This window comes from Jaculus jaculus, chromosome 9 (assembly GCF_020740685.1).
Source record: "Jaculus jaculus isolate mJacJac1 chromosome 9, mJacJac1.mat.Y.cur, whole genome shotgun sequence".
Taxonomy (NCBI): Eukaryota; Metazoa; Chordata; class Mammalia; order Rodentia; family Dipodidae; genus Jaculus; species Jaculus jaculus.
Genome location: NC_059110.1, coordinates 79,038,696 through 79,058,686, shown reverse-complemented (window position 1 = coordinate 79,058,686; position 19,991 = coordinate 79,038,696). Strand labels below are relative to the sequence as shown.

General features: G+C 52.6%; 1 protein-coding gene across 2 annotated transcripts in view; it reads right to left on the bottom strand.

Annotated features, from left to right (window-relative positions):
* Positions 1–986: 986 nt before the first annotated feature.
* Positions 987–19,991, bottom strand: part of Pitpnm3 (PITPNM family member 3) — a 105,064-nt gene continuing 86,059 nt past the window's right edge. For both annotated transcript variants that reach the window (XM_045158777.1, XM_045158778.1), the window contains exons 10-20: positions 17,445–17,617; positions 16,149–16,319; positions 14,702–14,896; positions 13,639–13,787; positions 11,960–12,076; positions 11,198–11,314; positions 10,687–10,835; positions 10,325–10,474; positions 8,518–8,701; positions 4,146–4,274; positions 987–3,628 (exon numbers count right to left, since the gene is read on the bottom strand). In XM_045158777.1, the coding sequence (XP_045014712.1) occupies positions 3,323–3,628; positions 4,146–4,274; positions 8,518–8,701; positions 10,325–10,474; positions 10,687–10,835; positions 11,198–11,314; positions 11,960–12,076; positions 13,639–13,787; positions 14,702–14,896; positions 16,149–16,319; positions 17,445–17,617 (1,840 nt within the window). In that variant the 3' untranslated portion in view covers positions 987–3,322. The remainder of the gene's footprint in view (positions 3,629–4,145; positions 4,275–8,517; positions 8,702–10,324; positions 10,475–10,686; positions 10,836–11,197; positions 11,315–11,959; positions 12,077–13,638; positions 13,788–14,701; positions 14,897–16,148; positions 16,320–17,444; positions 17,618–19,991) is intronic.

Genomic DNA, 19,991 nt, shown 5'->3' with positions numbered 1-19,991 from the left:
AGGGACAGGCAGACCGCAGACAAGGTCAGACTGGCTGCCACCACTGAGTAAACAAAGAAAAGGACAGGGGTCCCACACCAGCAGCCCTTCTGTGGCCCACCCCTCCTTGGTGTCACCTGCCACTCCTGCCCAGTGGGTGAAGTCAAGCTGATTCCCTCCCAACCTTGGTTTCTCAGCCAGGAGAGTAGAACCCAGCTGGGCCTTGCTGAACCCTAATTCAGGTATTTTAGAAAGTTCCCCCAAAGCCAGAAGGAAATGGAGAGAGGGGATATTTTTTTCCAGAGCACTTGGCACCCGAACCCCTGGGGATTCAGCTGAGAAGTTGGTTGTTTAAGGCGGGGTAAACTGCGAGGCTCCTTCTGTCAGGGTGCCCCTCCCGGACAGGACTACCCCTGAGCTGAGTGGGGGAGTGTGTGTGCAAAACTATCATCACCTCTGGACCAAGACCCACTGCCCTGGGGGTTGGCATTCATTTAAAGATGGGTGCCATACTGTGTCTTTGGGACACTTGTGGGTCACAGCTGTGGGCTCCAAAGTGCTTAACGGTACAGTTAGAAACCATCAGATCCAGCCTCCCCTCCTGCAGAGAACCAGCAAGGCATTCTCAGGAATGCAAGTGTTGTAGCCCAGCACCCAGGCAAGAAGGCTGGACATCCAAATGCACGGAAGGGATATGCTTGTTTGTTTGTTTGTTTGTTTGTTTAGTATGTCATGGTGCTTCAGGAAGGAGTGAGTGAGGAGGGCATGATGCTGGAAGAGCAGACCTTGGCAAAGAATGCATCCTGAACCCCCAACAGGGTAAATGATATAGGAAGATGCTAGGCATTCCTTAACCAGGTCAGGACAACCACCACATGGGAAGAACAAACATGCCACTCAAAAACGGGGAGCTTTGGTCAGGCAGGAAGTTCAGTTTCCAGTTGCTGGAGGGCCAGGCACATCGGGAGCTAGGAGAGGTCTCTAGAGAACAGCTGGATCAGGGTCACAGCACTCCCTTGGGGAACAAGACTAGATTCTTTTGTCCCTGACACAAGCGTGACTGAACAAAGCACTGGAAGAGACCATGCAGGAGGAGCACGTGGCTGCCACAGAAGCAGCACTGAAACACCACGAAACAGAACCGTGAGTACACATTCACACCAGCCAGCTACTGCTCAGAAGGTATTCACAATACCTCCCTGTACACCATCAGCATCTAAAAAGGGGTCATCCAAGCCCCAGTGAGGGGCTCCACCAAAGGAGGGGTGAGGTCTCCTGCTGGGTCCACAAAACCTTGTCACTGACTTGACCACCCTGGGAGTTCTGGCTCCTAAGAGTATGCTCTCACTCTCTCCACCCCCAGCATGGGGTTCTTAGAACAAGGGGGAAAAAACTAAATATTTAATCATTTTAAAGTTAGACTGTGGCTCCTGCCAATATGTGATGATGGACTGTGAAAGAATCAGACACTTGAATCAAAGCATTTTTTGAGGAGTGGAAAGACTAGCATTGAAGTGGCTAGGCCATTTGAGCTGGTGTCAACAGAGCCAAGAACATGGCATGTCAAGGGGGGGCGGGCATGAGAAAAGAAGCTGAGGCTGGTCTGGACCCTCTTCACCCTCACAGTAGTCTTGAAGGCAGTGCCCAGGCTTGGGTGCAGAACACAATGTCAAGAGTGAAGCAGAAAAGTTGGCAAGACAGGTCCGGCAGAGGGGGCAGGAGCTGGCAAGCTGGAGAAGCAGGGTGGACACAGTGAGTCTGCACCCCCTCTAGCCCCAATGGGGCACCCAGTTTGCCATGAGATTCACAATATGGTGCCAATCACTCCCACCAGCAGCTGCCATGGGCTGCATGGGAGCTGCAAGAGGTAGACATTGAGCAGAAGCAACACTGAGCTGACACAGGGGCCTGCTGTGGGCACAGATGTCTGGGCCTGGCCTCAGCAGCTGCTTGTGGGGGTTCCAAGGAAGCCAGGCAACCCCACTCTCCTGGGCCAGGGAACAAGACCAAGGGCTCAGGAGCAAGGGGAGGGCCTCGGCAGGCTTAGAAGAGCCCAAGAGAGCCCTGCCCTGCCACTCTCAGGGGTCTGACCACTCAGGAAGGAGGTTCCAGACTCAAACCAAACTGAGTGGCAAAATGAAGGAAAGAGAATACAACAGTTTGAGCCAAAACTCCACAAATCCCCAAACCCTGGGATCTCAGCTCTATGCCTTCCAGAAAACGAAAGGAAGACATCTGTCTGAGTAGAGCTGTGGGCAGGGGTGCCAGGGCAGTACCCTGTGTTGGTTGGGTGGTGGGGGGGGAGGGGGAATGCTGTTTCAGATATCTCTTTCAGACATCTGCAACTCAAACTAGTGGGCTCCCTGTATAGCAGTGGCTTCCTCTGAGGTCCTGGGCCAAGAACTCATCCGTCCTAGACCACCCACAACCCCTCTGAAGCAGGGGTTGAGGTGGGAACCACTGGGCATTCTGAAAAGCCTCACCTGGGTGGAGGTGCAAAAGTACAGGGCAGTCTCATGTGAGCTGGGGAACCCCTCCAGTTATATGAGAAAGGGAGGGTTAGCTAAAGGCTCAAGGCACACAGCCCAAGTGGGCCAGAGCCCGCCACAGCTGCACAGTCACAAGGAGGGTCCACAGCAAGGTTCAAGGAAGAAGAACACCTGCCCTCCAGGGTCTCAGGAGAGCAAGGATATGGAGGACGAGAAGTAGGGGACCAAGGACAGCTGCAAGACAGACCCAGACCGTCAGCACCAGGCAGTATCCCCAGGTTTGTGGACAGACTCCAAACATGAGACTGAGCCCAAGGACCATCCTCTCACTCCCAGAAAGTGATCACTTTATCATAAGTGAGTCTACTCCGAAGTGGTGCCTGAAATATCACAGAGGGGGCAAAAGCAAATGCCACCCTCTTCTCCAGAGAGCCAAGTTGCTGCACCTGCCACTGGCTGTGGGTGCATGGCGCTGAGAGCTCCCGGGGTTGAGCCTGCCTAGCGCCGCTGGAAGCCTCAGGACTTAGAAGGACGGCCGACTCCGCCCAAGCACTCGGGCCTGGCCCCAAGATCACACACACATACATCAACCTTCACTCGGGCTTGCCAGCATGGATGTGGGGAGGCGGCAGCTGCTGCACTGAGATCCCGGGGTTTTTTGTTTGCTTGTTCGTTTGTTAGCCCGGGCAGCCTCCCAAGGCCAGGGTAAGTTCCCTCCCTGCTGTGGTCGGACACTGATGGACAGACACGGGAGGGAAGAAGCAGGAAAGCGCCTGTGTCCGGGAGAAGGCAGCCCCTCCCCCGTCCCTGCAGGACACCTGGCTGGGCCCCATGTTCTGTGCATCACCCGCGGCTCAGGGCACCGACTCGAACTTGGGGGGCCCACGTGCCCAGCTGAGCGCGGGCAGCGACCGCTCGTGGTCCTTGTCAGACTCTGGCTGACTCTGCGCCCGCTCGGGCTTAGGGTTGGCAGCCGGGGGGTCCGGCTGCTGCACGGACATGGTCCTGCGCAGGTGGTTGCGCTTGCGCAGAAACTCCGGCTGCGCGTGCAGGCCGAAGCTGCCCTTGCGCAGGATCATGCGGGAGTTGTTCTTCTTGGGACGCGAGCGGTGGCTGGCCTCCAGCGCAGCCAGATGGGCCGCGTAGCCTTCACTCAGGAACTGCGGAGGGGACAGACGTCAGGCTAGCACCGCATCCTGCCCCCCAACACTGCCCACTTCCTTGGGACACCCTGCTAGGGAGTCTGCATTTTCTGGGACCCCACGAAGCAGAAGCAGAAGCAAAGCTCAGTTACTTTCCAGAAGCCAGAGCACTTATGCTGGTACGGAATCTCACCAGAGCACGCTGCTTCCAAACTCAGACCCTCCCTGGTAATCCTGCAATCTCCTGGAAGTTAGCTTTGCCGGGGGAAGTCTAGGATCCAGGATCCTCCCCAGGACCCTGGAAACACTACACTGGTATTGCCAGCAAGTTTTCTCAGCCCTCCCCGCTAGACTAGATGCCACCATGTCTGACTCAGCTAGGAATTCTCCAGTGTCCAGCACAGGGCCTAGCCCGAAGCAATGATAGTGTCTGTTGATTTGACTGGTTGCACAAATGAAAGAATGAGCAAGTAACCGATGACTTAATGAACTACTGACTCGTCCGTCCCACCCCTTTCCCTGGCCCCCTACTCACCTGGCACTGGGCTTGATATTTCTTGGTGGGCCTGCCCACAATGAAGATCTGGGAGGCCGGCAGGCCCAGCACACTGTAGACAGAGATGTCCTTGGTGGAGCCATAGGCAGCACTGATCTTGATGAAACACTGCAATACAAGGCATCTGGTGGAGGAGGAGGGACCCAGCCTCCCTGGATGGGAAGGTGTCTAGGGAGCCCCTGCTGGGAGACCCTTCATCTGCACTCAGACACCAAGAGATGGGGCCACCTTGTGCTGGGAACTAACCTCTAGAGTGACTAGCCCTCTCTCTACCCCAGGTCTGAGACACAGCTCTAGGGCTCTACCCAGGAATGACCACATTACTTACTGACCCCATTTGCAGGCAGCACTACAGATGGTAGGCTGTCTGACCATGGGTCCAAGTGATCCTTTGTGGATAAGCAGGTTAAAATCCTGGTTCAGGAATCTCAGAACCAGAATTGGAGGATAGCTCTGAGCTTGCCATATGTCCCACTGCCTCCTGCTGGCTGGCTGGTCTGATGAGTTCCCTGGATACTCTGATCCAGTTTGGAAAATGGTCTCCCTTGTTCCAGGGACCCTTTCATCCTACCTCCCCTCCTGCCAACACAGCTGGTGGGAACTACATCCTCCTTTGAAGTGCTCTGCCACTGGCTGACCTCACTGTGTACCTCCTGCCAATGTCACCCTCTGTCCTCTCAAGTTCACCAGGGACTTCAGTCTGAGTCACGGTGTCCTTCCCTCTAAAACCACATCACTGGGATCACTTACTGCCTGCTATGATTTGGAAATGAAATGCGCCCCGCAGCTCATGGTCCTCGGGTGGTGGCACCACTGAGAGCTGACCGGATGATGAAGATGCTAATTTCAATGGGGTGATGAGCCATTGGTAAATCCATACTGAATACACTATTTACTACAGGAGGGGCCATGTTGGAGGAAGTAGGTAGTAGGGGAGGTCTTTGAAGGGTACTTTTTTTAAGATTTATTTTTATTAGAGACAAGACAGAGTGAGTGAGAATGGGCATGCCAGGGCCTCCAGCCACTGCAAACAAACTTCAGATGCATGTGCCCCCTTGTGCATCTGGCTAACGTGGGACCTGGAGAATCGAACTTAAGTCCTCTGGCTGCACAGGCAAATACCTTAACTGCTAATAAGCCATTGCTCCAGCCCATGAAGGGTAGTTTTTAAAAATATTTTTATTTACTTACAAGCATGGAGAGAGAGATAGAGTGAGAGAGGGAATGAGCACACCAGGGCCTCTTGCCACTACAAAGAAATGCCAGATGCATGGATCACTTTGTGCATCTAGCTTTATGTGGGTACTGTGGAATTGAACCTGAGCTTTCAGGCTTTGCAAGTAAGCACCTTTAATCACTGAGTTATCTGTCCAGTCCCTTTGAATGGTATTTCTTGTCCCCAGGTCTTTCCTCCGACTAGCTCTGTTCCCAGCCAGCATGACGTAAGAATCTTTCCTCTACCACATGCCCACCATGGTTACTCTACCTCACTGCCCTCACTGAGCAATGGAGCCTGTGGACCATGGACTGAAATCTCTGAAACCATGAACCAGAATAACCCTCTCCTCCCTTGATTTCTCTGATACCTGACACGAGAATGGAAAAGTGAGTGACACATTCCACATTGAGAGCCAGCCACCTCCCACCCTCAGGACCCCTCTAGCAGGCAACCCACCTTCACTCTTCACCCTAATGCTCTGCCCCATTGGCCTTCCCAGGTGTCCCTTCCTCACTAAGATCATCCGGTGGACAGTTATCGCTGGCCTACTTTCACAAGAAAGGGTTTGTCTGCTGGAAACACTCCCCTCCCCTGACATCTGGAGCCCTTCTTTGCTGCCCCCTCACCATCCATAACTCTCCCTCAGGCTCCTCAGCTATTCCTCATCCTGCTCTCAGAGACCCAGCTCAGCTTCATCTGCTCCTACCACTCTCCAGGATGTCTGCCTTCCCCAGGCATCAGTGACCTGACTTACACGTCAGACTCCAGTCTCCACCTGCAGCCCAGGCCACTGTCCCCAAGCCACATGCTGGGGCCATGTCAGTCTCCACATGTCCACAACTGACCTCACATGTCCTATGCGTGGTCCTTCTCTTGTGTCCCCTCTCATTTTGTTCACTCCTCCATTCATGCATTCATCTTACTAGTGTTTACTGAGCTTCTCCTGTGTGCCATCCATTATTGCCCCAAATCCTGGAGATACATCAATGAGCAACACATATAAAGGATCTGCCTCCATGGAAGTCAGCCAAGTGGCACCTGGATCTCTCCTTGTCACCTAACAGGACATCTGAGTTACTCACCCCCATATCCAACCATCACCAAGTCCTGACAACTCCACTTCCTGACTCTCCCCACTGCACACGACTTTCACTCCATCCCACGGTCACCACTTGGATTCTGGTCTTCCCTTTCTTGCTGGTGCAGTGGGGGGAGGGGCAACCTCTTAACTGGCCCTCCTGCCTCTCCTTTCCTCTGCCAGCATGTTCCTCACAAAGCCACCAGAGGGATCTCTCTGCAACCCAAATTAAACATTGCCATTCCCTGGCCTGAAACTCCCCAGTGGCTGCTTGGCTACCTTCGCACAGAGCCAGTGATCTTGGCCTGGTTTTCAAATTTTTTATGGCCTGCCAAGCTCAAGTCCCTTGTGACCTCAAGGATAAGTTTTCACTTGCAGTCTGACCTTGCCTGCACATACCCTCACCCTGCATTCCTGCAGCCTGAGAATGTTCTGGGTACTTTCTTGCCCCTTCACATGGTGAAAGTTGTAAAAAATAAAAAAAATAAAAAAATTAGGGGTTGGAGGGATGGCTTAGCAGTTAAAGTGCTTGTCTGCAAAGCCAAAGGACCCTTGTTCAATTCCCCAGGACCCACATCAGTCATATGCACAAGGTGGCACATGCATCTGGAGTTCGTTTGCAGTGGTTAGAGGCCCTGGAGTACCCATTCTCTTTCTCCTTCTCCCTATCTGCTCTCTCTTTCTTTCTCACTCTCTCAAATAAGTAAATAAAAAATAAATTAAAAGTATATATAATTATCACATGAGTCAACCATAACAAAAACATAAAGCCAAGAAACCATGAAGGAAGGGTTCTCACTCATGACTGCCTGGACCACAATCCTACACAAAAGGCCATAACAACCTTTTATAGAAAGTGCTTCTTCAAGGACATCTACTCAGCTACTGTCTATTCAACCTCTGACTGAAGTCACCCTTGTTTTTAATGGTTGCGGCCAAATATTGTCTCAGGATGTCTTGTGTAATCCTTTTTTGCCTTTAAAATGTTCCTTTACCTCTGTCTGTTTAAATATGCCTATAAATTACTATTGGCACATGCATTCCCTTACAATGCTGCTCCCAAGTACAGCTTGATTTCCTTTCCATCGTCATCTCTTTGTGTTTCCCCAGGTTGGCCCCACACTGTTTCATTGTCTACCTGACAATCCATGCTCACAGTTCAAGACTAAACTCAGAAGTTACCACCTACCAGAAGCCTTCCCAACCTAAGTCCTTTCTCTGTTTGCCAAATTGGCCCTTCTCTTGCCACACACCAATAATCAAAATTTACATGCCCTTTTTCCTCTAGATCAGGAATTGGCAGACTTTTTCTGTGGAAAAGCCAGATAATAAATATTTTAGGCTTTGCGCTCTGCTGCTACAGCTCCTCAGCTCTCCCAGTGCAACGCAAAGGCGGCCACAGATAGTTCACAAACAAATGAGCTTGGCTGAGAGCCAATAAAACTTTATTTGTGAACACTGAAATTTGAATCTGTATACTTCTCATTTATCCACTGCTGCTGTGATGCTCAGTGTTTCTCTGTGCATCAGAATCCTCTGGAGGGCCTTGGAAAAGATGCCCAAGTCTCCTCCCTGAGTTCCCATTTGTATTTGTTTTCTTTTCCTTTCTCCCTTCCTTTCTTCTTCTTCTTTTTTTTTTTTTTTCGAGGTGGGGCCTATGATTCCCAGGCACTGTGAGAAGCACAGCTCCAGGTCACGGGCTGGAGAAAGCAGCAGACTGGGTTCTGTTTGTCTGTAACAGCCCCGGCACCAGCCACAGAGTAAGGAACACATTCAGCATGGAGACAGCTGTTGAATGAATAACCAGATGTAGAGGTGACAGTTTAGGAGATTGTAAAGGACGAACACCTGTGAGGTAGGCGCACACCTGCCTCCTGGGGCTGAGGTCAGCCTGCTTGGCAAGCAGCGCATACCCTAGGCACCAGCAGAGCCCTTGGGATGCGCAGCCCCACCCAGTTGAGAGGAGGGGAGGGGCGTAGAGGAGGAGGTGTGGCCTAAGCCTCCCATCGGCCAATGAGGGAATGCTTCCGAGACCGCGCCCTTGAATCGCTCACCTCTTGCATGAGGTTGCGGAGGAAGATGGCCTTCTGCCGCAGTGGGTCGTGCACCAGTCCGTCCGAAAAGAAGATCATGCCCTGTGGGAAGTTGTGCTGGGACAGCCACGACACCACCCGCTGCTTCTGCATGTCCGGCCGCCCCGTGATGTAAAGGATCATGTAGCCCAGGTCCTGCCAGTGCCTGGCGAGAGGGCAAGGCAGGGTCCAGCGGTGTGTGGGGGAGGGGGGGCCTGGCAGGTCCCCTGCTGCCCTCCAGAGACGCCAGAGGAAATGGCAAGCTGAGCCCGGTGAGTTCAGGACATCACCTTTGGATGGCCTGTAAGTACCGCGTGGGACAGCCAAACCACTCTTGCCATCCGTGGCTCCGGCTTCTCCTCCAGCTTCTCCTAGCCTTTCTGGAGCCAGACACTAACCACTTGGTTCTCCCCTTCCCCCTCTGTCTGCTTCCCTCCTCCTCCAGCCAGCCAGGTTTTGCTCTACCTTCACCCTCTTATCCTAACTCAGGTCCCATCTCACTCCTGGGCCACGACAAAAGCCCCAGGGGCTTTTTCCCTCCAGTCATTTCACTTCCATCTAATCTTGTGCAACCTTGCACACTCAGGATGTTTTCCATTTACAAAGTGGATATTGTCATTAAAACTACCCTATGCGATTATCCCAGAGATGAGAGAATTAATCCCAAATGTGTTTCCATAGTATGTCAAATACAGTTGGTTTTATTATCGTCTTTGGTGCTGTTTCCATAAATCTAACTCCCTTGCTTCTTTGCCTAAAAACATCCCTAGTTCCCTGAGATAACATTTCAAGTCCTCCCTCTGCACTTGAGACCTACTGCAGTTTCTGCCCTAGCAAATGAGATTTCCCAGCCTCTGTGTGGCTGTTCTGCTGTGCCGGGACAAGGCCTGTGGCAGCTCAGACCCCTCCCCTAGACAGCCTTGGCTCCATCTCCTGTCCACACCCTGCATCCTTCAAGGCCCCTCCTCCAGGAAAAATAGACTCTTTTCCCTTTTTCCTGGACTTCACAACAAGATGCAACAAGATGCAGATGTGCCCAGACCTGTTTGGGCACTTTCACACTAATCACCAACTGCCCACCGTATATTGGGGATTCTAAAGCAGAACAGTGATTTGAGACATCGGGAAGGCTGTAAAAATGCACGTGTGAGACCACTGGAACATGGGGGTGCGGGGTCATCCTGCACTATGTTGCTAAGAAGACTAGGAAAGTGTGACAGGCACCTCAGTGAAGGAGAGAGCCCCCTGTCCCTGCCGTGAGATAAGGGAGCCAGCCTTCCGAGTGGGACTGCCCAGGGCCTTGCCCACAGAGCCAGTGGACAGCTGAAGGCCAAAAGTCCTTCAGAAACCAGCCCATTTTCTCTCCCCAAACCATCTTTATAACCAGGGTAGATAGGGCACTAGCTATCCCAGCTCCCACAAATTCCTCTGTACACTCTTGGGGTCTGAGCCCTTGGAGTCCTGGATTACAGTTCCTCATCCCCAAGACTTCTTTTCCCTCACTGGACTCGGTTTTTTCCACAGGCAGCAAAATCTCTACTGCAGATCCTGGCCTCAACTGCCCTCAAGGGAGGGGGAGGGGAAAATGAATGAGCTAAGGTCTACAGAGGGGAGTGGTCTTGCCAAGGGCCCGCAGTGAATTATTACTAGAGGTGAAGCCAGACTTTTCAACTCCAGGCCCCAGAGGCCCACAGAAATCCTAACAAACACCAGGAAAAACGCCGCCTTTCTGGGAGCTGCTGGCTCCTGCCCCAGGGGAGACATCTCCCACAGGAGAGGTAGCACTCACCGGACAACATCCACCGCACCTGGCCGGACTTTGGGGTCGCTTCCCATGATAGACACGCTGGCAGCAAAGGACCCATCGATGCTGAACACCACACACTCCATGCCTCTGGGCAGCACTGTGAGGTAGCTCATCGCACAGGTCTGGTCACCCCTGAAAGGTAGCAGCCTGGGGTCAGCCTGGAGCTGGAACCAGTCAGTCTGGGGCTAGGGTCTGGGTGGCACCTCCCTCCTGATACCACAGCTGGTGGGCTCTTCTGTTTTCCTCTCTCCATGCAGAGATGAACTCTGACTTCTGGCCAGGCCTGGCTGGGAAGACCATGGAAGTAGGAGAAACCACTCTAAGAATGCCCCCCTGGGTCCTACCTGACCACCATCTTCACAGGGTAGACACCAACACCCAGGCGCCGGGGCCGGGGCACACTGTATATGATTCGACCACTGTTGTTGGTGATCTCCGTGTCCAGGTGGACCCAACGGCCTGAGGATGGCTCTGTCATCACCAGGATGTCCACCTATAGGCAGTGAAAGGGGCAGGGAACCTGCTGAAGGCTGTAGAGCCCAGGCTAGGCAGCCAAGACAGCTAGCCCTGGAATGTAGATTCCTGCCTGACGTGTCCTCATGTTTTCCATCCTCATACCTCCCTCCACACTGCAGCCACACTGGCTTTCCTTCCTCCTCAGATGCACCCAGTGCCCCCCCACCTTACCCTTGCTCACACCTGTCCTGCCAAGCAGGATGCGAACTTCTTGTTCCAGATTCCCAGCATAGGCAGCTCCACCTCCTAGGACCCTCACCCCTCCTGCCCTGTGACACCACTGAGGGAGGCATGGGGACAGGTGGGCTGAGGAAGGGATGGATGCTCAGCCCTGGGTACCTTCTCTCCTGTCAGAGCCACCATGTCGAGAGGCCCATACATGAACCGCCCCACCAGGACTTGGGGCCCATCTTCAGCAGCGATCACATCATTGGCCCGGTGGTTAGCAGTGACATTCTAGAAAGACAGAAAGAAAAGAGCCAGCTTGGACTTTACCATAAAGCATTGTAAGGATGGCTGCAGGGATGTGGACCTACTGAATCATGCACGTCTCCTGCTAGCTTCTGTTAGTGTCTCAGAGATGTGCCTCCTTGGGATCCCAGTGATAAGCACACCATGAGTCACAAAAACTGCCTCCTTGGCACCCCGGGCTGCCCATAGAGACTCTGCACACCCCTTGAAGTAACAAATGGCCCTCACTGCCTGGCATTCATTTGAGGGTCCTGGGCTAGAAAACTGCCTGGTCACCTTTGATTCCTCTCTCTTTGCTATGGCTCACATCCAACAGCTATTCACCCTAGGTCTGTTTTCAGTGGAAACATTCAAAACTAGAGACAATAGCATAGAAAAGCTTATTTGTCTGGCCAGTAGTGCCTGTACTAATCAGCTGACTACCATTCTGTTCTTTCTTCCTCCCAAATCCCCAGCCCCCAACCAACCCAAAGTAGACCAAACCTAGTCCAGCCCCAGTCTAGATCTCAGTATATACTCCATCTTCAGTGGAGGCTGAGCTCTGCCAGGCAGATCAAAGCTCTTATGCCACATGACCACCCAATTCCCAAGGCCACCGGCCCAAGAACTGGAACCCCAGCAGGCACGTACCCGCAGCTTGACCTGAGTCCTCTTGCGCAGCCACTTCTCCCGGGGGTTAGCGGGGCTCAGGGCTGCGGGGTCCAGGCCGGCACTCTCCTTGACACTCACGCTCTCATAGCGCATCACCTAGCCAACAGCAAGCAGGGCCCTGTTACATGTTCTCAATGCTCTACCTCCCCCAGGGAGCCAACACCCATCCACATATGGCCAGGCAGGCCCTTATCCTGGCCTCCCCACCTCCCTGCCTGGACCCTCGGGACATGTCTCCTTATCCACCTGTCTGGACAGCTGGGACCAGTCACTGTCTCTTCAGTGGCTGTGTTTTAGGGAGAAACCTCTGTCCTCCATGCTTGAATCCTGCAGCTACCTAACTGGGGCACCCATTTGTTCTCTGGCTGCCCTCCTGGGTGACAGATAGTTTTTGCCCAAGGCCAGCTGGAGTCCTGACCTCAGCCCTCCTCCTCCCTGAGGCATTGCCCCCACAGCGCTCCCCATGCTGCATAGCCGACTAGACTGCCTGGTGGACCATTCTCTTCAACATATAAAAATGTTTATCACTGCGCATCTGAAATGACATTGCCCTCTCTTGAGACCCTTGTGCCTCTTGGTTTCCATGGTACCCCGTTTCCCTCACAGTGCTCCACACGACTTCTGCACACTGTCTCCACTTCCTCGCCTGCCTCCTCCTCTCTCTCCCCAAATAGCTTCTGTCCCTAGCACTCCACTGAAGCTACTCTTGCCATAATCTCAGGGATTCCCATCCTGCCTGTCCACCCTCTCTGATCCTCCTGAAACCTGTGGGAGGTGTTCTTCTGGCTTCTGGAGTGGATTATCTGTGGTGACTTCCTTTGTGCCCATCACAGGTTTCCAACACCAGCCACACTCTGATGACACCCACATCTTCATGTCTAATCCTGATGTCCTCCCCAAACTCCAGGCTCATGTGCTCACTGCTTCTCGGCATGTGCCAGGCATCTCCCACTTCCGGAGCCCAGCCCTGCTGTGCTCTGCTGCAGTCCCAGGAAGCGGCACTGCCGTTACTCAGCGGGCAAGGCAGGACTGCGGCCCTCCCCTCGGCCGGGACCTCAGCCAGAGCTGCCACCGGAGCCCACCTTGCCACTCCTCAGCTCCTGGCCTAAACTGTCATCTCCAGGTGGGGCTCCTGCACTACCCTTGTCTCCCTGCGGACCTCATGCCATCTCCTGTCCCCTCACAGAAGCCCCAAAGGTTCCTCCTCAAAACTCAAGCCAGCGATAGCTCTCACTTGCTCACAGCCCAGAGGAACCAGACAAAATTATGCCCAACCTACTCGTCCAGGCTGGATCAAATCGCCTCTGCTTTTCCCCATCCTCCTCCCCTCTAGACACCCTCAGGCCCTGGCCTCTGTGCTTCACCTGCTATTTAAAGACAAGAACACTGAGAGACTCAGAGGAGAGCAGGCGCATATTGCTCCAGTCCCTGCGCTGACACACTGGCATGTATCCTATGTAGACTCTGCTTAACCATTATGATAGCTGCAAAACTCAGTGTTCTTTAAAAATCCCCTTCTCTGGCCTGTCACCATTCCTTGGCATCACTGTCTTCCCACTACTGTTAGATAGAGGCCAGCTGCTCGCTGTGGCCACAGGAGAAGCCTGAAGTCCCCCAAAGGTGCCTGCTGGTCAGGCCCAGCCAGCAGACTATAGTACCTGTCTCAGGATGAAGGCGACCACATCGGTAGACTCCCAGTAGCTGGCGTGAAAGAGGTGGGGCAGGGCCACAGTGGGGAAGGCGGTGAGGACATCAGGGCAGTAGAGGGCATAGTCAATCCTCTTGGTACCCCACCACTTAGCCGTGACTGTGGGGCCAAGAAGGAGGTGAAGACAGGCCAACGGGCAGTGAGTCTCCTACTGCACACGTACCCAGTGGTGACACAACACCATGCTTATGGCCAGAGCACCTACCCGGAATGAACTGACGGTAGCTCCTACTGCCGTCTCACCACCCTCCAGCCCCTCTGCCTGCCTGCCCTCTAAGGCACGAGCTCCAGAATGATCCCAGGAAGGAGAGCCTGGGCCCATGAAAACTAGTCAGTATGCTGCTCCACACTAATTCTCCACAAGCTCTGTGTGCCATCAGGGAGTAGTCAGTGCCTGCTGAGGTCAAGGTTGGGCCCACAGTCAGAGACTGGAGTCCTGTGCAGGGTTAGAGGTCAGGGCTGTGTCTGAGGTCAAAGCTCAGTTCTGGACCAGGGTCAGAGGTCAAGATTTTATTTAAAGGCGGGGCCTTTAATCCCAGCATTCAGGAGGCAGAGGTAGGAGGATCACCATGAGTTCAAGGTCACCCTGAGACTACATAGTGAATTCCAGGTCAGCCTGGGCAGGAGAGACCCTACCTCAAAAAACCAAAAAGATTCTGTTCAAAATTAGAGGTCAGTTGGTACAATGCTTGCTCAGCATGTACAAAAAAAACAAAATAAATAAATAAATAAGACAGAGCACAGTGTTAGTGTTAGAGTTGAGGGTTCTATCCAGGGTCAGAGGTCAAAGTTTGCTCAGAGCTCAGGCTCATGATTCAATGTGGATTCAGTCTTAAGCAAACTCTCCAGCAGACACACAGTTTCCAACGACAGGAATGCTACCTCGTGATTTCTCTCAGACCTCCTCCCTGCTGAAGACCAGAAGCCCAGCTGTGGATCTCGAACCACCCCGAGAAGGTCCTATCCCTCAAATGCTGGCGGGACCAAAAAAGAACCAAAAGGACCTCACTCACTGCAGGTGGCACCTATCGGTGCCAGGCTATCCGAGGACTCCGAGCTGTCACTGTGGGAGCTACTCTCGCTCAGCTTCCGTCCTGGGTGCTGGAACCTCTGGGCCTGAGAGGGCGAGGCAGGGGCGTCCAAAAGCGGAGGGCTTCCCCGGGAACTGCCCTCCAGGAAAAGGGGGCTGTGGATGTGCAGGGCATCAGCTGGAGGGGGAATTGCAAGGTCAGGGCAGGAAGCAAGTCTCCAACAGAGTGGCAGAGTAGCCCACTTTGTGCCAACCCCATGCTGGGTAAAAGGCTGGACAGTTCAAAGAGCCAGCCCAGGCCTAACAGGCCACCTGCATGCCCCCCCCCCACACACACACACACGGGGCCTGAACAGACTCCTCAGCCATAATACGCTGTTGAGTTGTACCTCCTCTTAAGCTGTGAGAGCGCCAGGCATGGGTGGGAGTCTCAGTATCACCCCCAAATGCTAAGAGGAGCCTGGGAGCTAGCTCCCAAAGCCCAGATGAAGTCGTGGCATAGGGACTAGCCATGTCCTCTTATCAAATTCCTCCTCTGAGCCACAGAGGCCTATGATGGGAGTGAAAGTAAATAGAATTAACTCCAGCCTGGGAGCTAGAAGGACAGTGGGTTCTCTGGGGTCCAGGGAATCTCCTGACCATGGAACATTGCAGGACTGGGGAAGAAAGTGTTAGAGCCTTGCCTCCATATGGACACTCCAAATAAAGCAGGGTTTTGAGATGTAAGTCTCTCTAAGATGAGAGGTGGAGAGGGTGTAAATTTTAATCCTGGGATGAGCTACAGGCACCCCACCATCTCTGGCCCAAACCTTTGAGCAGGCTTAGGCTGGAGTTCCTCAATGGTGATATGGAGCCAAGACTGATGTCCAAGAGCCTGGTTATTTGTTGCCTTAGCCACACCACCAGTAACACCTGTGGAACTTGGAGGAGGCTACTGGCCCTTTCCTGCTCCTGCAATTGCCTCCATTACTAATATTTCTCCACTTGTCCAAATATACTTTCCTTCTAGGCCCTGGTCAAAGGCTAGCCCTTCCATGAAGGCCACCAGGATGACACATTCCCTGCCGTGCCTTTGTAGAGTCCAGGGTGGGCACTAGGGAATGGCACTAGCTGTGGACCTCTGTGGCTCATCTCAAGGCTGACAACCCCATTGTTATCCTAGTCCTAGCCACAGGAGCTCACGCTGAGCCAGCAGGGGCAGGAGAGCCAGAGGTCGTATCCCCGCTCAGGGCAGATGCTTAGCACAAATGTCTGCTCTACAGGCAGCAAGACCAACTGTCTTCCACCCTTCTCTTCCAAGAGCACGTGCCCTCATGTGAGCCATTTCATAGCTGGCAGCTGAGAGGCAAGACCAGGGAAAGCAGCTCTGGAAAACGGCTTGGTGGGACCCACCCTCCAGCTCAGCACTCTCTTGTAGCTCCAGAACCTACCAAGCAGGAGAGACTGTCCGTCACCCAGGGGGAACCTCTGGTAGCGGGGCACACTGACAGGAGGCACCAGGTGAAACTTGGGCTCCAGCAGGGGCTCCAGCCGTGAGGCAGACGGGTCCGCACAGTGGAAGAAGCTATAGACTTGGCTGCAGGCAGGACGCACCTGGGAACCTGGGGTGAATGGAAAGACATGCAGAAACCCCTTTCTAGGACTTGCCTCCTTAGCCTGAAATGCTCCCTGGACGGTTATCATTCCTTCTCTCCTGCTCAAGAATCTTTCCATGACTCTTTGCTACCAATTTAAACAAAATGTCCAGTTTGACATTCAAGGCCTTTCCACTCTGCCTATCCAGATGTGACATTATAGACATCCGGCACTGAGCCCTGGAAACTATCTACACATTCTCCCTCAGGCTTCCTGACTGCCTCCTACAAGCAGTCAGGCCCTCCTTCAAACTCTAAGGCCCTCCCTCTGCTATTTCCACATCATTTCATTCCTCCAGCTTCCACTCATTTGCTACCTGATCTACGAAGCATATCCAGGTTCCTTCAGTCAGGTCAGTGGCCCCTTGCTCAGGCTCCCAGGGGAGGCCCAGACAACACTCAGTTCCTCCACCTACTGCTCCATCTAGTCCAAGGTTTGCCAGAGTAGGCAAAGCATTTCTCTCACTGACCAGCAGGTGGCCCCATTGAGGCCTCTGCCACATCAATTGCTGTCCTGTCCCAGGTCAGCGGACTGGACAATACAGCTGCATTCAGGGAGCTCTAGGGATCCTCTGCACCCCCACAGGTGATGATGAGCTCTGTCTCCTCTCTGCACTTCAGCCAGAGCCTTGGCAGAAAGCAGTGAATGACGGTCTGTACTCCTGTCCTCAGAATCTCTACTTTGGGCCCTTCTGGTCAAATGGCCTCATGTGTGTGCTTTGGAGGAACTGGAACGGCTTTGGGTGCAGGCACTGTATGGACAAAGGCACCTGATGGGTTTAGGTTGGAAGATGGTGAGACCCTACAGGGGTCTGCTGGGCACAGAGGAGGAGAGTTACTATGTGATGAGGTGAATGTCTGTGGCTTCTTTTCCCAAGAGGCATGGCTACCAGACAGAGGGGCAATTCAGCCAGGGAACATGACAGCGACAGCAAAATTGCCCACCTGGGGAAGCTCCCACATCTCCTGTCCCTTCTCTCCATCTACTGTGTCCTCCTCAATCTCCCTACTCCCATTCCCTCCAGTTTGATAGTGTGACTTGGCAGCCTACCCACATCTAAGATCTCAGGCCCCAGCCCACTCCATACCCACCATCCAGACCAGGCAGCACCGTCCTCCGCATGGCCAGGACCAGGCCCAGGGGTGAACCAAAGAGGAAGAAGTCAGACACATCAAAATCAAAGCGACCAAGGCTGACCTCAGAAAACTGGGGTGCCCCTGCCGTGGGGACCTCAGCCTCATCCTTCAGCACACTGGAGTGGATGCTGCCCAAGGGAGGAAGAACAGGAAAGAACAGGTCAGGCAGGACTGTGAATTGCGACTGTCCACAGGATAGCTGCATTCTGAGAATGGGGTGCCCAATCCTCCACCATATGGATGGAGTCAGAAACAGACTCACTACTGCCACCAACACAAGTTGCTGCCCCTCTCAGCAATGGCCACCCAGGCCCAACATTTGGCTAAAGCAGATACCAAAGAGTAAGATGGTAAATGTTTTAGAGCTTGGGGGACATGTGGCCTCTGCTGTATAGACTTCAATCTGGCCACAGAAACAAGAGAATAGCCACAGATGGTTTTTTTAAATATGTGTTTGTGTGATCTGCTACACCTTTATTTACAAAGCCAGCTTGAGCCCCTGTGTACAACGGAGCACCCGCAGCAGCAGGCCTGCCCCACCATGCTGTCTCCTGACGGCCACCCTGGGAATTCCCACACTGTCTGTGGGAGAAGCCCCGGCTGGCCAGTAGTCAGACAAGCTGGCCAGTGTTACAGCTTTGGTCACAGCTCATGTTCTAGGCACTCCATGGACACAGATGCATGCAGCTTGATCTCCCTATTCCTCCATTCTGGCAGAAGCAGCAGAGCTTCAGGAAAGCAGAGGTATGTGGGATCCTGTATGCCCAGTCTGGAAGCCACAGATCCACAGCTGGGTGTGAAGGTCAGTGGGAGTAATGGTCACCTCACTGGCCTTCTAGCAAGCACCTATACAGCCTACAAGTTAAAACCCATGGGGGAATTGCATGGAACATGAGTCATTTCACAAAAGCCAATTCAACTAAAATACTCAAGCTGAAGAAAGAAAAGTATTAGAAGTCACAGTGGAAACACTACAGGCAAGATACCCACCCTCTGAACAGAGCAAGTGTGCCAGGCGAGTGCCCAGTCCTCATGCTCCCTCTGTCTCTCCAGCTGTGAGCATCACACAGAGAGGACAAGGGCAATGATGTTTGGTCATATATATTCCTATGCTGCGTGGTCCCTACACATACTCCAAGTACTTAATTGCCAAAAAAATGGCCATCTGTTGCTGTGCCAGAGGAAAAGCTGGCTGTGTTGGCCTGTCATCAGAAATCTCTGATGTTTTGTCACTCTCCAGAATTGGTGCTTTCCTCAAGGAGTTTTCAAGGGTGAAGCAGAAGTGATTTGATGTTCACCTTGCAACCCTCATTTGCATGTGGCTGCTTTTCTAAAGCGTGGTCTGTCCAAGGAGCTTTAAATATTCAAGGTTTAAACATGGACCTGTGACCTACTAGCTCCCACCAGGACCCATCCACAGGAAATACAGACACCCCACTTATCCACAGAGATACACCCTGAGACCTCAGCGCAAAGTGCCAACCAAGCCCTATGGATACAATGTTTACACATTAGGTACAGCGAGAAAACAACTCTAATAATAAAATATAATGATGCATTATAATGTAAGTTGCATGGATACAGTCTCTCAAAATATCACAATTCTTGTTTTCACTTGAAGGGGACAATTTTCAGCTTCTCTTCATCCTATCTGAGTTGCCAGCATCACTACCCTTGAACTCTGTGACCATTACCAAGTAAAACAAGGGTTACAGGAACACAAGACCTGTGGTGCCGTGAGAGTGGATCTGATAACTGAGGTTGGAGAGTGAACCCCAGGCAGGTAGCCTACACAGTGTGGGTACACTGGATAAAGGGTGACTTAGGCCCACGGCAGGACAGAATAGAACAGCACAAGACTCCATTATACCGCCCAGGACAGCATGCAGCTTAACATTTATGTAGTGTACTTCCTCTGGAATTTTCTAGTTAGTATGTTCAGATCACAATTGATCATGAATAATTGAAATCAAAGAACAGGAAACTGTGGGCAAAGCAAGAGTACTGGAAGCCTCACATACACATGCATGTGTTAGGCACAACAATACCAGTGCAATGCTTTTCATAATAAACAACGAGCTGGAGAAAGCCAAGGAATCCACTTACTAAGAACAAGGAAGCTGGTATCCATTCACCCAAAATCTATACTCCATTAAGAATATTCATAAATAGGGCTGGAGAGATGGCTTAGCGGTTAAGCGCTTGCCTGTGAAGCCTAAGGACCCCGGTTCGAGGCTCGGTTCCCCAGGTCCCACGTTAGCCAGATGCACAAGGGGGCGCACGCATCTGGAGTTCGTTTGCAGAGGCTGGAAGCCCTGGCCCGCCCATTCTCTCTCTCTCCCTCTATCTGTCTTTCTCTCTGTGTCTGTCGCTCTCAAATAAATAAATAAATAAATAAATAAATAAATAAATAAATAAATAAAGAATATTCATAAATATATGCACATTTAATTATATATAGAAAAGACCATGATATAAGAGGCTTTGGGGATCGTTGTTTTA